At 56.8% G+C, this 20564-nt stretch overlaps 1 protein-coding gene across 2 annotated transcripts in view; it reads right to left on the bottom strand.

Annotated features, from left to right (window-relative positions):
* Positions 1 to 2204: 2204 nt before the first annotated feature.
* STS (steroid sulfatase) overlaps positions 2205 to 20564 on the bottom strand; it is a 77608-nt gene continuing 59248 nt past the window's right edge. For both annotated transcript variants that reach the window (XM_054581027.1, XM_054581028.1), the window contains exons 7-10: positions 16172 to 16309; positions 11954 to 12113; positions 7484 to 7605; positions 2205 to 4237 (exon numbers count right to left, since the gene is read on the bottom strand). In XM_054581027.1, the coding sequence (XP_054437002.1) occupies positions 3861 to 4237; positions 7484 to 7605; positions 11954 to 12113; positions 16172 to 16309 (797 nt within the window). In that variant the 3' untranslated portion in view covers positions 2205 to 3860. The remainder of the gene's footprint in view (positions 4238 to 7483; positions 7606 to 11953; positions 12114 to 16171; positions 16310 to 20564) is intronic.

Here is a 20564-nt window from a genome sequence, read left to right as displayed (position 1 = left end):
TGCAGGCTTCGCAGAGCTGATCTCTGCGCAGGTACCGCCCTGACCACGCTTCCTTTGTCCGTCTGTCAGTGGACGTTGAGGGAGCGTCCACAGTGCGCTGTTGTGAATAAGGCCATGATGCACGTTCTGGTGCAGGCGCCCGTGTGAGATCCGGATTTCGACGGTTCTGGGTAAACATCCACAAGTGGGAGTGGGACTCTGGGGTCGCACGGTAGTTCTGCTTCCAGTTTTTTGAGGCCTGTCCATACGGTTTACCCTGTGGCTGTACCGGTCTATATTGCCACTGACGGTGTAGGAGGCATTGCTCCAATTCCTCCCCATTCTCGCCAACACGTGTGTGCCCGTCCCCAGCCGCTTCTTCCCCAGAGCACGCGTGCGCGCTCTCTCTCTCTCTCTCTCAAGCTCCAAAGGACCCTCTTCTGCCCTAACTTGTTTCCCGAGCCCTTGTCTTCTACAGCTCCCTTCTTCCGCCTCTGTGACTTCCTAAATAAACTTTCTCTTATAATTTGACAAAAGAAAGAAATGGATCCCGGTGTTGGACAACCAAGGACAGATGGGCGGGCGGGGAAGGCTCTGGGTCACGGAGTCGGGGCGGGGGCACCCCGCAGGCAGCCAGGAGGGGAGGGGTAATGGGAGATCGGGAGCAAGTTGGGGGGGCTGCTGCCCACGTCACCTGTCCCACTGGGGGAGGAGAAAAGAGGAGGGAACGACGTTGGGCTTTTGTACCACTTGAAAGCCACAGGTGAACCCGCACGAAATACGCATCTTTTGTCTTCCTTTCCGCTTCCTGCTGTCACTCATCCCCTGCCTGCCTTCCTGGGGACACAGTCCAGCTTTTACCCAGAACTGCCCGGTCGCAGGAGACCCCATCCAAGTGCAGAGCCCCTGATACGCGCCCTTCTCTTGCTCACCGCTCCGGCGGCTGTTCCTGGGTCCGCGGTCTTGGAAAGCGACCCCGTCCACAGACAGAGAGCAAGGCTTTCTGGGTCTAATTTTAAACGCGTCCAACTCGTCTGCGGCCAATGCCTGTGCTGCCAGGCACAGCTTCGTCTCTCTGCAGGGCCCGCCAGGACGGGCGCCGAAGCCAGACTGTAAAAGCATCCGGCTCCGTGCGAGGACAAAAATGTTACACGGAACCCTACAATGTTAAAACACAAACACACACGGAAACTGTTTTATGACTGTGTGGGTACCCTGGGCCTATCACCTTTACCTGCTGAAACATTTTTTTTATTAAAGGCAGACTGTAAAAGAAACTAAGACATCTTAGGAGTCCACTGATAGAAGATTTTGCTTAAGGACGATGCGGCACATATATATACGCAATGGACTACCACTCAGCCATGGAAAAGAACAGACTCTTGCCATTTGTCATGCTGGCCACAGAGGTGGAGGGTGTTATGCAAAGTAGAATAAGTCAGACAGAGAAAGACAAACGCTGTCCGATTTCCCTTACATGTGGAAGCTAAAGGAAACCAGTAATTGTACATATCCATGAATTAAATAAACAGAAGAGAAACACACCCCTGGATGTAAAACGCAAGCTGAGCCCCGGCTGGGGGCCTCAGTTGGTTGGAGGGTCCTCCTGTGCACCAGCCCATTGAGGCCTCGATCCCTGGTCAGGGCGCGTACACAGGTTGTGGGTTCGATTCCCGGTCGGGGTGCGTACGAGAGGCAGCTGGTTGATGCATCTCTTGCCCATCAACGTTTCTTTCTCTTGCTCTTTACCCTTCCACTCTGTCTAAAATCAATACGTATCGCCTTGGGTGAAGATTAAAAAGAAACCAAGACACAGCTTGATGGTTGCCAAAGGGCAAGGGGGTGATGGGAATAAGAGAATTATTTTTGAAAGCCATTTTTGGTGACCCTCTAGAAAAGGCCGGGCCAGGGGCCATGATGGACCTTGGGACCTCACTGGGCTCTGGGGTCACGCAGGTCGGCGGCTCCATGGTTTCTTGCCCATCTCTGCATCCCCCCGCCCTTTGCGCCTTAGAGATGGAACGCCTGGCAGCAGACACGCCACCCCCTTGCCGAACGGAGCCGCATCTGAGGAATCAGGGCACCAGAACACACCACGTTCATTGCCAGGGACAGTTTTATTTCGACGTCACGTGAACAGGACAACGAGGTTGGGAGGAGCCTGGGCCGGAGGGTCTCACGTGACACGTAACATTCTCCAGACACAGGCCAAAGGCGGTCCCGGTCCTTGCCGCCTTCCTTCACGGCGCAGCTCACGTCGGCCTTGTCTCCTGAGTCCTTCATGACTGGGCTTCGTGGGCCATGAGCCCGCCCTTCACGCTGAGTTCACGACCGTGTAAAATAGCGCCCGCTATAGGTTGACTGTTGAAATGCTCGGAAGATAAAGGGTTAGGATGTGCTTAAAGCTTCCGAGTCCACTAAGACTTGGCTCTATAACTCAGGAATGACTACCAATGCATGCTGTGAAGGCAAGTGGCTGAAATTAGGTCTTCCGCAGAATAAAACAAACAAAAAACCAACTCAGAGACACAGACAGCAGGAGGGTGATGACCGGAGAGAAGGGGATGGGGGAGGTAGAAGAGGGTAAATGGGGGGGACACGTGGTGAGGGAAGGAGACGTCACTGGGGGGGGTGAACACACAACACAATATACAGGTGACGTGTTATAGAATTGTGCCCCTGAAACCTATGTCCTTTTCTTAGCCACGATCATCACCTCGATGAATTTGATAAAACTTCTTTAGAAAAATAAAAATAGAGAAGGTCTCTCCTGAGCAAAATCATTCAATTTTCCATTTGTACGATATGTATCCTTCATTTTCTCTTAACATTGTGCAGATTAAACAGTTAATTCTATACATAAATATATGTTTATGTTATCTATGTACATGCTTCAAGTTATTAAACCCTCCGACACACAGTCCCACCTCATAAAGTGTCTGGAAGTGCCTTTGTATTGAATACCTTAAGCTTTGAGTGAACATGATTATCTTAAAAAGTAAGCTCATACAGTGGCTTTCCATAACTTATGTATGATAATATCAGCAATAATCCTAAGACATCATTCACATGCCAATGCGCTCTTCGACAAGAATCGTTTCTTAAACAGTATGAGACATTTTTGAGCAATTTCTGGCACGAGAAATCCCCATTAAAAGTAAAAGTCTATCTATCCTGGCTGTCTACCGATTTTAGTGAAATAGTGATTATCAGCTAGTTCCGTATTTTAAATCTCTTCGCTTGCTTGAGGAAAGAAAGAATTGGTGCCTCTATAAATACATCCATTGCGAATAATATTTGGCGTGTTCTCACTAATACTGATAGCGATCGCCTTCCAGTCACTCGATGGGAACGTGGCGGTATCTGTGACTAGTCCAAGAGAGGGTTCTTCACGCACTCTCCCCCGGCATAGGTCAAGGTTCACAGACCGCTCGGTAAACCGTGCTCTGCGGCACTGGGGACCCGGCGGGGTCACGCCGCCTGAGGCATCGCATCGGAGGGTGGAATGAACGGAGCCTCCGGCGGCCGCTCACGCCCATGCGCGGCAGGGCACGTAGGCGACCTTGCGCGCCGCCTTCGCCTCTGCCTACCCTGCAGTGGGACCCCATTTTGCGCCCTCGTGCATTTACACAAGGGCACGTACTTGACCGTGGAAGGCATCCGCCCAGCATTTGTCCCTCTCCGTCCTGGTACCCTTGATTTTTCTGCCCACGGGGTCCCTGTGGGGCTCTTGAGGGGCCCTTGGGTGCCTAAAGAGAGAAGGGATCCCAGTCCAAGGCGCTGGCTGTGCTGCGTTTGCACAGTGGCTCTCCGCCCGTGCCTCTGTCACGGGAGGGGCGGGGCGGGCACTGTGCGTCGCTCACATCCCCTGGCACCCGGGGCTACCGGCTCCCTCCCCTGCCCTGCTTCCCCTGGGGACACTGGCACGACAGGGCGGAGGACGAGGAGCAACACATCTGCAGCCGCGGCTTCCAGAGAAGGTTCTGCGAGGACAACTGGTTGGGGACCTCTTGCACGGTGTGTGTGTGGCGGTCGGCCGCCTGCTGCATGGTGTCGAGGATGTCCCAGAACCGGGGCTCGGTGTCCGGGGTCACCGGGGTCGTCTCCCTGGGGTCTTTGGAGAGATCAAAGAGCAGCGGCGGGTGGTGGCGGGTGACAAAATGCCCGAAACAGAAGCACACGTGCGTGAAGAAGCAGCCGTTGGCGCCCTCGGGGGTGAAATTGGGCGTGAAGAAAAAGGCTTTCCAGATGGACGAGCCTGCAGTGGACAAGGACACAGGTTGGCGCCACAGGGGAACCGCCCTGAGAGTCACCGCCCACCAGACCCCACGCGGACATCTCGCTGCCCGGGGCTGGGAGCAGGCGCACGAGCCGCGCCCTGTCTCCCTCACTCCAGACCCGGCTCGCCCCGCCCCGCCCCGCCCTTCCGTCCCTCTGCCTCTGTCCTCCTTACGGGTCCCAGTCTCGAGCTCATGGCGCCCTGTTGTAGGGAGAGAGGATAAAAGCCCACTGGCTTCAGCACCCAACTCCAGCAGGGCGCTCGTCCGAGTCCCGCAAACCTTCCAGCCTGGCAACGTCGAGCGGACGCACGGTAAGTATGTGGGGACGGGCAGGGGACAAGCTCCCGGGGCGGTGCCCTCCTGTACTCCCGCGCCCACGTTTTCAACGTGCAGCCCACGCGTGGCTGGTTCAGAGGGAACGGGAGGGGCAGGTAGGCTCCCTGCTAACACGTGCGCGGGTGACAGACACGCACGCCCGGCCGTCGAGCACAAAGCCACCCCCGGGGCCTCCGTGAACACGTCGTTTCCTCAGCCTTGAGAAGGCACAAATGTGTCCCAGGCCCCCCCCCGCCCGCCCCCGAGCGTGGGCCCAAGGGCGAGGAGGGCCTGCGGAGGGGACGGGGGTGATCTGATCGGGGGGGCTGGCGCGGAGCTTCTGATGGGAGATTGTCACTCGACAGGCAGGACTCCGTGCATTTACTAAAAATCATCGAGCCGGAACCACCTCGTGTCGGTGTTACAGCTTAATAAAAGGATTAAACACTCCAATTTAGGGGAAGCCGTTGGCCCCAGGGCAGGAGGGTGAGATTGTTTTGAAAATGTAAGTTCTGTGTTCCATGAAATCCCCAAATGGGAAAGTTTTCGAAAACGATTTTTCAAGCCATTAGGCGATGATGGATGTGTTTCCCGGGCTCTCCCCACGACTCCCGCTGTGCGAAGAGCTCCCTGCTACGCAGACATCCCCCGACGGAGGCCTAGAAACCGTGGCTGGCTGGGAAGCGGGCGGCCGAGAGCAACCCAACGCATGTGCGTGGACCCACTGGAACCAGCTACGCAGGACACATGTCCTTTCTCAGGCTGCCCTGGCCGATGTTTCGCATCCATCGCGGCGTGTCAGCCGCCGGCAAGCATCGCGCGGCGATGTACTTTGCCTGGATGATTTGCGTGTGTCATAGCCACAGCGACTGTTATAATTGTAAGCATTTAGCGAGTCACTGATCCAAACACAAAATGCGTTAATGGAATTAACTGCACGCTGTTGCCACGGGGGTGCGCCGTGCCCGGACAGCTGTGACGTCGGACCGGCCTGCGCCAGCGGACGCAGGCTGTGCTGGGGTTTGGAGGGGGAAGCCGGGAAGCAAAGGGCAAGCGGTGCGAGTATTTTGCAGAAGCAGGTGGCGTGAAGGTCCTTGTCCACTCCTCGGCCGCCTGTCCTCCTCGGTGGGAGACAGTTGCTTCAGAAGCTTTCTCTGGGACACGGCGGCCTCAGGGACCGGCGCCTGGCCCAGGCCAGCCGGGCTGCGGCCGGCACAGACCAGAGCGTGCGGGAAGCCCTGCGGCGCTGGCGGAGCACGCCGCGCGGGGGTGCGGGGGGAGCGTTTTGAATGGGCCGTGGGCGTCGAGCCGTGGCGTGCTGAAAACCCAGAGAGCGCGCAGGGATGTCAGGAGGCGCGCCCGGGAGGGGCCCGGCGCTCGCTGCGGCCAGCGTGCGCGGAAGGGAAATTGCACAGCAGCCTGGGATGCCGAGCAGCCACAGAACAGGCACACGTGGCCGATGGACACGGACAGCGGCGGGAGACTGCTGGAGGCGGGCAACGGGGGGAATCAGCGTCGCGGGCCCGGCACAGCCCGTAAAATATTATAAAGAAACAAAACTAAGTTTTCTGAGGAAGTGCTTGGTAACGACAGGCAGGTGTTTGCCCTTTAGAGTCTTCCGGTCTGAGTTTTTAAAACCCTTTGCCAAGAGGCAGGCGGCTGCTTGTCTTTGCTTCGGACCCCTGCGGGAGCGCTCCCACAGGACGACTGGGGCGGCGTCTCACTTCTCATGGGTCCCCAGGGTAAGGATCCCACGTCAGGCCCCGGCCGGGTTACCCTCCCCCGCCGCCCCGGAAACCTGCGGATCCACACAGCAACCAGCCACTTCCATCACTTGCAAAAAGAGACACTTTCCATTTCTCATACACTCCCCGAAGGTAAGAAGGAGCTACTGGTCGGAAGTTCCGACGCGTCCTGAGAGACGAGGCTTCAGGAGCTGAACCCCGGAACAGAACAGAGAAAGGGGCGCTGTAATTTATCCTCTGAAGAGTAAACGGAACGCCCAACCTCAGCGTCTACCTCGAGAAGACACAACAGTTGCATGAACACTTGCTGGCTTTCCGCCGACTCTTAGGTGTCTTGGTGACGTGAACATTATTGCAGTTTTAAGTTTAACCAGATGGAAAAACACACACCTGACACCAATCAGCATCCTTAGGCTAATCCCCTGGTTCCACGGGCCCCTCCGGGCTTGTTAGAGAACAGCCCTCAACCTGGCGCCGGAGAACCCCATCCCTGCCAGAGCGCACGACCTGAAGGACACCACACCCCGCGGGGGGAGCCCGCCGACATCCACGCACGTGAGCTGCGTGGTAAAGGTCTAAGTCTACGAAGTCCACGTGCTCCGTGAGAACAGACCGACGGGTAGGACCCGCCACGTCCGAGGCTCGGGGGACAGAGCAGGGAAGCATCTCCACGCGGGTCAGGACCACGCACAAAACGACGGGACCGACACAGCTCTCAGAGGGCACGCGCGGAGTGTGGCGTTTCCGAGGGGCTCCGGGAGACAGAAAAGCATTGTCCGGGAAGAAGCAAGGAAGGCCCTTCCAGGCGGAGGAAGCTACAAGCCCTCACCAGCCATCGGCCGAGCACAGGACAGCGGGGCTGAGAGCAGAGGGGGGCGGGTGTGTGGACCAGCGGCTGTTTGCGCAGGAAGGGACCGCGTGTCCTGTGGCCCCCCTGCGCTTCCTGTTCTGAGGGAGGAGCCACCAAGCCCTGGTATAAACGCGGGGACTGCTCAGCCCGCTGACGTCCTACCCGCACAATGACTGGGCCCGGAGGAATACGAGAACAGGGGAGGGAGCATTCAAAGCCCCACACGGTCCCCGTCAGAGACCCCTTGGGATTCACCGGGACACGGAGCGCCCGTGGCGCCCAGGGCAGAGGTATGGAAAGGCGGGTTCACTCACTGTTAGGCGGGTGCCAGCGCACAGCGTTGAGGAAGTAGTTGCAGTAATGGAAGAGGAACTCATGCTCCGAGCGTTGGCTTTTCCCTTCAAGCAGGGGCATCAGGTCCCGGCCATCGATGATCCTGCGTGACAAACCGGGAGGGCGTTAGGCGTGGGCGGCCGCATCCTGCCTGGGCTTGGGTGGACACGCCCTGACTCCCGAGTCAGGCTTCCTGGGAAGGAGCGCAGGACGGAGCCGCGTCGCCGTAGCTAAGGAACCAACACGAACGTGCTCACGGGCCTCTGTTGGGGGACAGACTCCATCCCATGAGGCCCGCGGTGCTCAGGTGTAATCCTTCAAAGGACACCGTGCATCAGCGCTGTTAGCAGTGCATGGCAAGATCAAGAAACACAGGCCAGAGAGAAGAGGTAACTTATCCAAGGTCACCAGACGAGCGAGAGCCTGGGGGCAGTAGGGGCGCAGCTGGCTGGGCATCTACTCTCTCAACTGCTTGCAGCTGCTGCTCCTAAACCTGCTTTTCTGCCTCTGGCCTTGGCAATGACAGCGCTTTATTCCCACACCGCAGGTCTCCTGGAAATGAGAACGTCTGGCAAACTGGGTTAAAGAAAGCTAACAGAGAGCGTGGGGAAACTCGGCTTGCGTGGACGTCAGTGAAGTCAGAAGGAGTTAATCGGTGATCGTAAGGGTGACGTGAAGCCCCCGGGGACTGATGCCTCCCGAACACCAACACCGCCGACCCTTGAGGAACGGCAGTGGGAGCTACGCGGGGCCGCTTCCGCACAGACGTTCCTCAATCGACCCTCACGGTTCAATCGACCCAACTTCAAATCCGCTTTGTTCAAGGCTCCGCCCGCCGTTGTAAAACACGCATCATTAGGACTGACTGAAGTTGGACCCACATTTTCCACTGTGCGGGTGGGTGGCGCCCCTCACGTCCACAGGGGTCAGGGGTTGCCTGCGCACGGTGGGCAAACGTAGGTCCACAGTTGTGAGTACGCGAAACGCAGCTGCGTCTTGTGCTCATATTTATTCAGGATCGTATTATTTTCCATTAAAACAACTATAAACCTGCTTTTGACCACGTGGTGTATCTCTTCTACCACGGGATCTCTACCTAAGCCGAGAAAGGGAACTTTGCAGATTGCAAACAACAGCTACAGACAACAGGTGACCAGGAACGTGAGAGATCATTTGGAGTTTAAAGGAATGGATAAAAGCCTACGCTTTGGTTTTGAGGTGCACAGACACAATCACGAGAGAACTGAAATCTTTGATGTGATAAAACCGCCAGCCTCGGAGCCACCCAGGAGTGCCCCGGAATGGCTTGGAGGCTTTACCCTGTGGACGCGCCTCCTCTGAAGAAACATACTCCCTGCCTGTCACCCCGGCCGCAACTGGACGTTTCGCTTGGTTGTCTAATTTGGGGAAGCGTTCTTCAGGAAGGCTCCATCCCTTGAGCTTTGTCTGTGGTTTATTTTGGTGTCGCTAAAAACCCCAAAATGCGTCCTCAGTATTCCTCATGCCTTGCGGGGATGTCTATGGACGGAAGGTATGCCTTGACCGTACGTTAAAAATAAGAACAAGAGAGCCTTGGTCACGTCCCAAGCCTGCACTCCCGTGTGTCTTGCGAGAAAGGGAAAGGCCCAGGGCAGACTGACAGGTCTACTCAGAGGCAGCGTGTCCCCTGAAACACTACTTCTACCCCAGAGTGGCACTGACTCCTTTCCAATCGCTTCCGAGAAAGACGCAGTCCTTAATACCCCGTGATCCGGAACAGCGTGCGGAGAGAGGAAGGGATGACAGAGGAAGCTGCAGGTAGCCCTGAGCCTGAGCCAGTGGGGACACATGACCCGAAGCGTAGAGAGCGGGACAGGGGTTCAGCCACCTCGCCCTGTCCTTCCCCTCAAGGGCACCGCAGGCTTCTCGGTGACCCCTCGAGAGCAAGGACCAACCCCCACTTTTCCACACAATCTCTACCTCTACTTCTTGAAGCTGTTTTGCCTTTGTGGGTCGGTTTGTTTGGTGGTCAGAAGCCATCAAAATGCAACACTTGATTTAAGAACACATTCTCGCCCCCGTGAGAATGGCTGCCGCCGCTCCATCAACCAACTGCAGGTGCCGGTGAGGGCGTGGGCAGAGGGGACCCTCGGGCACTGCGGGCGGCACTGCAGGCTGCGGCAGCCGCGGTGGAGGGCGGTGTGGCGTTTCCCCGCCAAAGCCCACAGGAAACGGCCTGCCGACCCGGCGGGTCTACGGCTGGGCATGTATGTGAGCAAACACGAAACACTACCTGGAAACAATACAGGCGCCCTGCGGTCATTGCGGCGCTGTTGACATTCGCCAAGACAGGGCTGGGCAGTTCCTGCCTAGGGATGGGGTGGAAGTCCAGCACAGGAAAGAGGGTCACTCGTCCTGTGACAACGAAGGGGCCCCGGGGATCCTGGAACTATCGGGGGTCCCTGTGTAAAGACCATGATTCTCTCACCGCTATCCTGCACCCCTGAAACTAACAGACGCCCACAATGACGGAAAACTGCTCTCTCCCAGGAGCCCTGGGTGACAGAACTGCCTCCTGGTCCGGGAAGGCAGGCTTTCCCTTAAAAAAAAAAAAAAAAAATGACTCCACCTCGCACGTCATCCTTTTCTTACCTAAAAGCGAAATATTTAAGATGTTTTTACGTGGAGGGAAGCACAGCCTCTTCTGCAAACGTCTTCTTGTTCGAATGCAGCACTACCTCTTTTTTTGTTTTTTAATTTCTTTTTTTTTTTTTTTAAATCAAGCCTCCGCGGCACCTGGTCTTCCCTGAGAGCAGGCGCTCTGTCACGCTGCTGGGGAAGCCGCCCCTTCGCCGCGCTCAGGAAGGACGGGCGGTCAGAAAGGGGCTCCTTCCTGCCCTGGAAAATCGCAAGTGACGCCATGGAGCGCCACGTGGAAGGGGCGTCTAAGCTCGCCAAGGACTGGGGTGGTTGTGCACCGCACGGGCTCGTCCCTGCGGCCCCTGCCTCCGACCGCCAGGGGCACGTTTCCCTCGACACTGGCCGTAGGCGCTGTTTTCATAGTGTCCCATTTGCAGAAGAGGGACCGAAGCACTTGCGAATGCACACAAACCGCCACGACGTTCTGTGGTCACGATCCGATGGGCCTTCTCTGTACACAAAGGCCATCAGACCCGCTGCTCTTTCACTTCCACACGTCACTGTTTGGGGCGCACGCAGCGGGCGCCCCCGGGGCCATGTGGCTGGGGTGCGGTCTGCACTGTGTCCTCCACAGGAAGGAGGGGTTGGGGGCGCTTGTGTTTCAACATTGCTGTTGAGGTTTCCTTGCTAATACAGTGAACGTTGACAGATAACACGACGCCCACATAAACAAACGATCTTTGGGTGCCTGGATCATTCAAGAGTGTACGTGGGCCGTGGCCAGGTGGCTCAGTTGGTTGGAGCATCATCCCGTATACCAAGAGGTGGCCAATTTAATTCCCGGTCAGGGCACGTGCCTGGGTTGTGGGTTCGGTCCCCAGTCGCGGAGCACACAGGGGGCACCTGATCGATGTTTCTCACATCGATGTTCCTCTGCCTCTCAAGTCAATAAACATATCCCTAAAGAGCATTAAAAGAACAAATGTGGACATGGGCGTTCAGCCTACAAAGTTTCAGAACGGCTGAGCTGCATAGCGCTTCCTTTCGTGTGTGTGTGTGTGTGTGTGTGTGTAGGTATGAGAGAGAGAGAGAGAGAGAGAGAGAATATGCATGCTTGTGCGCTGGGGTGGCGGAGGCTCAATGAAAGTAGACACCTGAAAACCACACATAGAAATACGAGCGCTGGAACAAGCTTGTGACCCCCGGGAGGTGAGCCCACCTCCCCAGGACGCGCCCTGGCTGAGCTGTGGCTATGCGTCTGGTCCCTCCCTCCCTCCCATCAGCCGGGGCTGCCACCGAGCTAATGAGAACAATCCGTCAGCGTGCATCCCTCGCGAGTCCTCAGGTGGGCGATGACGCTCGGGGAGAGACCCCGGACCGCTTGTAGGGAGCTGCATTGAAATGCCAGAGAAAGGCCTTACCTTTAGAACTCGCGCACCGCAGACACTGGGAGGGCGGGCCCTTAGCTGGGGAGCGAGCTGCCTTCCTGGGCGCGGCCGCCAAGGGCTGCTCCAGCCCGGTGCGCGGGCAGAGGTGGCAGGCCAGGGGCACGCTGCCAGGGGCCCTCGGGTGAGGACGGTGGGCCCGCGCGGGAGACCCAGGGTCAGCAGAAGGCTGCAAGGGGCCTGTCCGTTCCAGACCACCCTCCACATGCCAGCCTGGGAGCTCACTTTCCACCGGGGTAACGGAGCTGGCAGCGGGGTCTAGGCGTCCGCGGGCCCCCCAGCGAGTCCCACGACTGGATGCGGACGACCAGTCCCGCAGGGAAACCAGAGCCCGCCTGACGGCGCAGTCTGAACAAGACACCGCCCCGCGCCTCCGAGCCACGGTACCTGTCCTCAGGCAGCGCCGCCCCCGCGAGCTTGGCCACCGTGGGGAATATGTCCATGTTGCTGGTGGGCTCGTCGATCTCCACTCCGGCCTGGATCAGCCCCGGCCACCGCAGGAGGCCCGGCACCCGGATTCCTCCTTCCCAGTTGTTTCCTTTCCCTCCTGAAAGGCAAAGCAGAAGCCACAGGGCGAGCTGAGCCATCTCTGTGCTCACAGGGGGCTCAGGTCAACGAACTCTTCAGCGGTCCCTGTGGGAGAATATCGTGGGGACAGAGAAAACGCTGTGGTAGAAAAGCAGCCTGTGATGCAGGCACTGCTGTGGGTGGGGTCCTCAATGACGGCTCTGCCACCAGGGACATTCGGCAAGAGAGGACGCCCCACAAGGACCTTGGCATCAGCGTTCAAATCCCACGCCGACTTTGTACCAGCGCCCCCCCGCCCCCTTTCCTCACACACCATCCCCGAAACTGGGGTGCAGGACCTAGTCTGGCAAAAGGGGAGAATATGGAGACTCTCTGTGTGAGTCCAAGGTCATCAGTAAGGTCCTTATGAGGGACAGAGCAGAAGGCAGGAGCAGCACCGGCAGAGGCTTGGGGACCGAGGCCCTGGGAGACACTGTGCTGATGGCTTTGAAGGCGGGACCGGTGGCAAGGCGGGGGCGCCAGGTGACAGGAGGCGCTGGGAAAGGCAGCGAGCGCGCTCACCCCGAGAACCTTCAGAAAGCTACGCAGCCCGGCCGGCAGCTCGACTGGACCCCTGTGGGGCCCACCGTGGACACCTCCACTCCAGAACGACAACATGATACGTGTTATTCCAAGTCACCCGATTCGCGGTAGACCTTCCGGCATGGTGTCCTCAACCACGGGCCCGAACGCCGCCGCCCGGAACACGGGGCTCGGAAGCTCCCCCCGCAGGGTGTGTCAGAACAAAGCGGTGCCATTCTAATTATTCTGCCCGGCGTCCTCCGAGACAGGACGTTCCGCAGTTGGATCATCCCCTTATGTGGACACGCCCAATCACTGCCAATGGCACTTCCATGTTCGCGGTGTTTGCTAATTTTATCCTCTCTCTCAAGTCCCTCCTGCCGACTCAGATTGCGTAAATGCACCCTATCCATCCTTTCTTTGCTAAAAATTGAATGCCACAGGGCCTCTCCCCTGCATTCACGTGTCTCCAGTAAGGTACGAGCTGTCACTGAAAATACCTACGTCTTCCTTGTAAACCTTGGTCCTCTCTGCAATCGGACCTTCTCAAGTATCCTTCGCACGTGCACGGCCTCGCTGTTGAAGTTTCCTCAAGAGAATGCGACGCTACTCTTCCCCACGACAAACCCTCTCCTCTCGCACCTGCCTCCTCGCCTCGACACGCTTCACAGACTGTTGTCAAGAACATCACATAACTATCTATTTAAGTCTGTAGACAGGATGGGGCGAAAGGAGGTTTGCAGTTGCTCGTACGGAAAGCAACCCAATCACGAATCAATAATAATACAAGCATAAACTGTTTTCCATCGTCACAACTGTGGACCTACGGCTGCACCGCCCTGTCATTGCCGGTGGGAAGGCCCGAGGTGGCGGCCAGATTCAGGAGCTGGGGGACCCGAAGCCAAGGCAGGGGGAAGAGAAGGAAGCGGCGTCACGTTGTGCTAGGACCTTGTACGGCCACAGTGCAAGGTGATGGCCTCCCATTCCATTCTTAGCGGGTGGGAGTAGAGCGTTTCAAGAAGAAAGAAGAGCCACGTGAAGCTGAAGAAAGAGGTTGGAGTGATGTGCCTACAAGCCAAGGCATGGCGAGAAGGGCAAACGGACAAGGGTGGCGGGTCCCCAACAGCCCCCACGGGCAGCCTGGTCCCCAGACTGACAAGGCGAACGTTTGCGGGCATCGTTAAGCCCCCTGGGTTGTGGAGCCTTGTTAGCAGCCCCAGGAAACGGAATGGAGAAGACGGGGCGCGTGTGTGCTGGAGGCCCCAGGTGCCGGGAGGAGGCGAGATGGCAGGCAGCAGAGGAGGGCTGGGGAGACCACGCAGAAACCGCCGCGGAGACATGTTTAGGAGACGGGGAGCCCGCCGGAGGCCGGCGGGGATGGAGCTGGGAAACGCGGATCGGGGTCAGCCAACACTCAGAGGCAGCGTGCACTGGACATGCTGCTGGAATTTGTAGTCCGGGCGGGTCAAAGACAGACCTTTGAGGGTCAAAGGACCCCGGCTCCGGGGGCTGAGACCCTGAGTGAAGCGTGGGGTGGTCCGGGCGGTGAGCTCCACCAGGGGCACGTGGGGCAGGGGAGCAAGAGCGCGCACACACGCCGGTCACAGCGGGCCTGGCCCAGGGTGCGGCGGCTATTTATTTGCCCCGATGGAACTCCTAACAAGGCAGTGGGAAAATACTGTCAGACTGACCGGCAACTGCAACGTAAAGGACGGCCTCTTAATTCCTTACATGGCAGTCGGGGTTGTGACCTAGCCCACCGGAGTTGTGGGGTGGACGCCATCCTTCCGAACACGTGGGCAGAACGCAAGTCATTCTAGAGGCTGCTCGAAAGTCAGTGTTTGGGGATCTCGCACATGAGAGGCCTCACCAAGCTCGCCGAACCTTCTGTGGGGTTGGGGTCAAGGTCACATCGGACCCCACCTTTACCTCCCAGTTCCCCTCAGTAAGATGGCCTTGGCAAGGATAACGTTCTCCTGTATCTACGTGTACACAGGTTGCGCATCCTGCCAACACGTGTCATTAAAACACGTGAGAAGAGAATTCAGGCGTCAAGATCCCCTCTCCGGTCTCATTAGCGAGTGATGATGTTTTAGAAGCAGACCGCAGTGCCGGTGCAATGTTGCTGTGCAAGAACAAATACCCCGTTGAATCCTACAGAAGGGTGGTTTGACCGCAGCCCTTCTATGAAATGAGCCCAGAGGTTGGATCCCTGAAACGGCCTGGCCCACTTGCCCGGGGGCGCACAGGGGAATCGCCGCATTTGAACAGGGAAGACCTTTGCGAAGGGTCTGGGTTGAGGGCAGAAGCTGTTATCGTTCGGAAGAGGACGCTCCTTTGCAGAGGGGAGAGCGAGCTGGGGATCCCTCCATGTTCGCACACGACACGAGAGTTCGCAGCCTCAGAGAACGAGACGCTGGGACTTCGAGAAGCCTTCGGCCATGCCCTGCAGCTACAAGGACGCTGTGTCTTTCCTCTGGGCATTCTGTTTTAACGACGTTTCACGGCGCCTTTGAGGTCAACGAGACCAGACACAGGGACAGTGCTCTGCGGGACAGCATCGGCGGACACTCTCGGACCGTGTCGCAGGTGGGTGGTACCTCTAGCGCTCAAGCCAAACAGCCTCCCATTTCTAACACTTTCACTATGTTTCTTACAGGACAAGCAACCAAAAAAACTGAGTTGCTGCTCGCATGCTTTGAGGGTGGTGCGGTAACCGCAGCTCCCCACCGCCGTGCGGACTCTTAACGCTGTCCTCCTCACCCGTCCCACTCATGTGTGCAAAAGTCCACCATGAAAACAAAAGGCCAGCCCCACATCCTCCGGCCTGTCATCTGCCTTCCACAGATGCGTCAGCCAGCAGTGCGGGGTCGCGGGGTCGCCTCTGTCCCTGAACTGAGGCTCCGCAGCACAGATATGTCCCTTCCCTAAGGAACGGACTGTTTGCTAGCCACACCCATTGCTGTGACAGACGACCTGGCCTTGCCAGCAGCCACGACAACACAACCTTGGAACCTAGCAGGCCTTGGGCAGAGGGTGAGTGAACAGGCGAACCAGCGCAGGGCACGCAGCCTGGAACTACGTCTCTGCGGACGCTGTCATCTATAAAACAAAATGAACTCCACGCTCTCCACGCAGGCTGTTGCCTCGTGGAAACGGGATGGAGACGCCCGGCGTTACTTGCGCAGGAAGACGCGTGTGGACCTCCACCGCTCTGAGTACGGTGACAGAGCGCAGCTGGGTGGGGCTGCTCCTGTTCACACTGAGTGCCCGGCGTCATCCGTGAACCCACGTGCACTCTGGGTCTTGTGCGCCGCACCGGAAGATGCAGTGTGTGTGCTTGTAAGTTCCCTGGGGACCACAGCAGCAATGGCCTCTTGAACCATCTGTTCCATGGCTGAGACACAAGGAAGTGCTGACCGTTGCCAAATGTGAGGGGGACACCACCAGGGCTGTAAGACTGGGAAAGCGTGACCTGTGAAGGCCCAGGAGGCCAGCGGTAAGGCGCAGGCTCACCTTTGTAGATCCCGTTACTCCCTCCGTGGACCTCTCCTTTGGTGGACACTTCTTCCACGTGGGCTCCTTGGTCCGACGTGAAGTAGACGAGGGTGTTATTCGTCAGTCTCAACTCCTCGAGGACGTTCAAGATCTGCCCTGAAGGGAAGAAAATAATCCATTATAAAACGGTTCTAGCTTTACAAAAGAAAGGGTGCCCCTTGGCCCTTCTGGATGGGTCTGCCTCTGTCTTAGGGCAGGAGGGGGATACTGTTTTATATGCAGCTCTCCCTGCCTCGTCCCAGAAGAGCCCGTGCTGTGACCAGGAGGACTCGTGGGCAGGGCTGATCAGGACCACAAGGAGATTCGGTCGTGGAACCACGTGACATCTGTAAGCATCGCTGGGACCCAGGGGCATCATAGAGGGATTCTGTACAGAGACCCGCTAAAAAGTTCTATGAAAATCAGGCGCGTCGGTCCTGAGTCCCTTGGAGGAAGAGGCAAGAAGAGAGGGGCTCGCCGTCCACGGTCCTCAGGCTACAACGAAGCCAAGTGCTTTGTCCTTATGGACTAGAGAGAAAAAAACAGCCTCCAAACCGCGGATGTCCCTCTTGTGTGAAAAAATCTGCCTACAGATATTTTATGATGAGTTATTTCTTTTAATACTTACAGTAGATACCCCAGTGCAATCGCACCTTGCAGGAGCATCAATACTCCTTGTGTATCCCTTTTTCTTGTCCGCACCTCCTTTCCCAAAACCTACCATTGCGTTCTGCTCCCAAATAACACCACTCCAAAACCATAACAATATCACCATGAAGAACCACTGCTATGATCGTTCCAGCACCGTGTCCACGCACGGGGTTTTGTGACGCGTTTAGACCACACTGAGCCTACGAGTAAATAGGCGGTTGTTTCTTTGGTCATTCACTTGACAGGTGACAGCAGCTGAGCTCTGGGAAGGTAAGTGCCCTGCTCAATTTCACACAGTGAGGAGGTGAGAAAGCCGCAAACCAAGAGTCACGTCTGACTGCAAGACCCAGACTCTCCAGCCCTGCGTAGCCACGTGCGTGGCCTCACTGAGAACCACAGAGCAGCAAAAAAGACATTAAGGGGAAAAATTAGAGCGATGCACTGAAATATCCGTATAAAATGATCTGATCACCACTGTCTCCTTCCATTGAATCCAACACGAGGCGAGTGTGGGGTGTAGGTTAAATAAGGGTGGATCGAGGACACGCGAGAGTTTTTGAACCTCCCTGCCTCCTTCTATGGATGCTCCAATTTTCCACTTGCCAAAAACAGAAGCCGGGTGAAGACTTAAGAAGGGGCTGAGCATAGGCTCTCTGATGAGGAAGCTATCACCGGCTCTCAAGGCAGAAGAAAATGATGGCCAAGCTAACAGCGTACAACTTATAGTTTCCGCAGAGCTCTACGTGCCCGGAGGCTGCTGGTTTAATTTAGTAAGTGAATGCATGCAGTGGAACGCTGGGCTGTTAGACTCTGAGTCCATTTTTTTTGGATGTGTGACTGGTAGGTGCTTCTCAGTGCGCCCTCTCCTCTTCCGCTTGAGCTCCGTAAGGTGACAAGAAACCCCGAGTGCCGCCCTCGGCTGTGTCCGGGGACACGTGGGGGCCCGTATCCACTCTCGCCCGCCACCCACCACCCACCACGGCCGCTGAATCGCTCTCCTTTTCCAGCTCTCTCAAGCTCTTTCCAGACCAGCTTGGAAACCACCCTGCCGTCCCCACAAGGCCTCGCTCCATGAGGAGGCGACCTGTTCCCATCCGCTTCCTGTGCCATCGTTAGTCTGGACCCGGGCCCCGAGTTCTGGGTGGCCTCCAGCTTGCCACTGCCGGACGACCCCAGTAACTGGCCTTCTACGAGAATGCCCGGTGTCCTCTGCAGCAGAAATAATCACTGGCGACAAGTGCCTCCGAGCCACGGCTCCTGGAGATACTCCTCCGCCCCAGGGCCCCCTCCCCCCCGCCAGCCACCTGGCCCAGGAAAGGACCGAAGGAACCCAGCGTCAGTGCCACCACGGACATGGCCCAGGTGAGTCCCGATGCCAAAGCAAGACCACGACCTTTGTGGCAAGGCGTGTTTTTGCTGCTTTATTGCCAATGCCGCCCACTGCCGTGCATTCAGTCTCTCTTAACTTTTTACCTCCTGTGATAAACATTCCTAGAAGGCTTGTCGTTCCCAGAAATGTCCCGCTCAGAACCAAGGAATGAGCCGCACGCGGCCCATTAGAGGGGCCCGCCTCCCGTGACGAGCCACTGCCGCGCACGGCTTCACCGCGGTGTTGGTAGAGCTAAGCAAACCGCCGGCCCATGCGGGCGTGGGGCTACTTGGCTCTCGTGCGAATTTATGCCCCATCACTTTGCAAACAGTAATTAGTTTAATGAGCTGGAAAAGGAAGAACCAATAACACAACTGGATCCTCACTTGTATTCTGGAGAAAAAGTTCCCCTTTTGGCTCATACACAAGTAATTTCTAAGCAAGATAATAGCCTCCGCAAGCAGCGGAGGATTGAGGGTTTTCTTGTCCCTGGGCTACAACAAGTATTTTGCAAAAGGGCACTCAACCATGCCCCTCCATTTCAAATGGAATCCACCTGTCCTATATTTACCACTATCTCAGCGTGAACAAAATCCTGCGAAGAAGTGCCTTTGTAAACAGTGTGACTTCCGTGATAACACCTACAGGCACGAGAACCTGCACACACGTGTTTCGAGCAGGTTTGTGGCCAATCGCCGAAGCCTTGGAAGCCACCGAGACGTCCTTCGGCAGGTGTCGGATACAGAAGGTGCGGTCCGTGAAGACAAGGGAATATTCTTCATCGGCACACAGATATGGGCTGTCCAGCCAGGAGAAGATATTTACGATGCACCAGACTACGTGAAAGAAGGCCATCGGGGAAGGCCTCACACTGTGTCATTTCAACTCTGTCCCGTTCTGGAAAAGTCCAGGCCAGGGAGGCTGTGCAGAGATCCGTGGTTGCACATGTCGGGGGCATGTTATGGGGAGCAATAAAGAGGAGCATGAATAGCCTTTGTCCAAGCCCATCGACTGTGCAATTCGCCCAGTGACCCTTAATGTAAACGATGGGTATTAGCTGCCTCACTAACGTATCAATATTGGCTCATCAATTGTGTCGCCTGTCCCTTACTAATCCAAGATCCTGCCACAAGGGCAACGGTGTGCAAAAGGAAGAGAACCCAGGAAAACGCTCTGTAATTTTCCTGTTTCCCTAAAACCGCTCCAAACACAGGGGGCTGCTGTTGGCAGCGGGCCTGTCCAGGGCGGGGGTGGCCACAGGCCTCTCCTCTGGCTTCCAGCCCGTGTTTGTGCAGCTGGCCGTCATCGCGGGCCGACGGCTGGCCGGCAAGGCGGCAGGGAGAGCGTCTCTCCCCAAGGCCTCCTGAGGCACGGCCCCTCTGTCCAGACCGGCTCCACCTCCTGCGGACACCAACCCCTCCCTGCCGGCTGCTTCCACCCCCAGGCACACCCGCCGCTGCACGGACCACCCCGGCCCCTTCGACGGAAACGCACGCTTCGTCCGTTCCCGGCTTCACGCGCCTGCCTGCGTGTCCCTGCCGACCACCCTCTGTCAGGCGGCCATCATGTGGCGTGTGCCTGGTCCTGTGAAGTCCAGCTGCCCACTTGCCAGAGCGCCAGCTTTGGCATTTCCAATGCACACACCGCGCCCAGCGGGGCTGGGATTCTCACGAGGGCACCTCGCTGAGGCCATCGGACTCACGCCGTTCCGGTTCTGCAGAAACTGTCACGTGCCTGATGTCCTCTCAGCCCCTCTTTCTCCCCCTGAAATACCTGCCCCGGATCCCGCTCTGCTTGGGTCTCAAGCCAGAATCCCGTGTGTAAAGCCCCCGAGGCCATGACCCTCTGAATCCTTCATAACATTGATGGTTCACGGAGGGGCACACGCAGGCGTCCCGGCTCTCCCAGGGAACATGATACGATAAAGGATAACACAAGAAGGAGCTCTGGTTTGGTTACTCCCACCTGGAAACCTGCTTTTTCCCCCACCCTGGGTAGAATTCTAACCCGTTTCTCTCCCAAAAGTTCTGAACAGGACTCTGCCATGGGCACAGAGGGTCCAGCTTTTTATTCTTGCTTCCCGAGCAGCATATCGCCAAGTCAGAGGTCGGCAAATATTATTTCTCAGGAAGGCTCTCAAAGTATAATGATACCAATTTATATAGGATGATCATTTTGAATTACCGATGGTGGGTTGCTGGATAGGTTATAAATGAAATGCTTTATTTCCAAAGCTTTCTCATCTTGTTCCCTGAAGGAAAAAAAAATACCGAAAATAAGCCATTTTGAGAGCAATTTGTTATTTAACGGGAGAAAACAAGAGTGAGCGTATCAAAAAAGGAGACCTTCCAG

Source organism: Pteronotus mesoamericanus, unplaced genomic scaffold (assembly GCF_021234165.1).
Source record: "Pteronotus mesoamericanus isolate MK-2021 breed Mesoamerican mustached bat unplaced genomic scaffold, CSHL_Meso_final contig_65, whole genome shotgun sequence".
NCBI classification, from domain to species: domain Eukaryota; kingdom Metazoa; phylum Chordata; class Mammalia; order Chiroptera; family Mormoopidae; genus Pteronotus; species Pteronotus mesoamericanus.
Note: the sequence above shows the minus strand (reverse complement) of the source record. Positions and strands in the feature narration are given on the sequence as shown.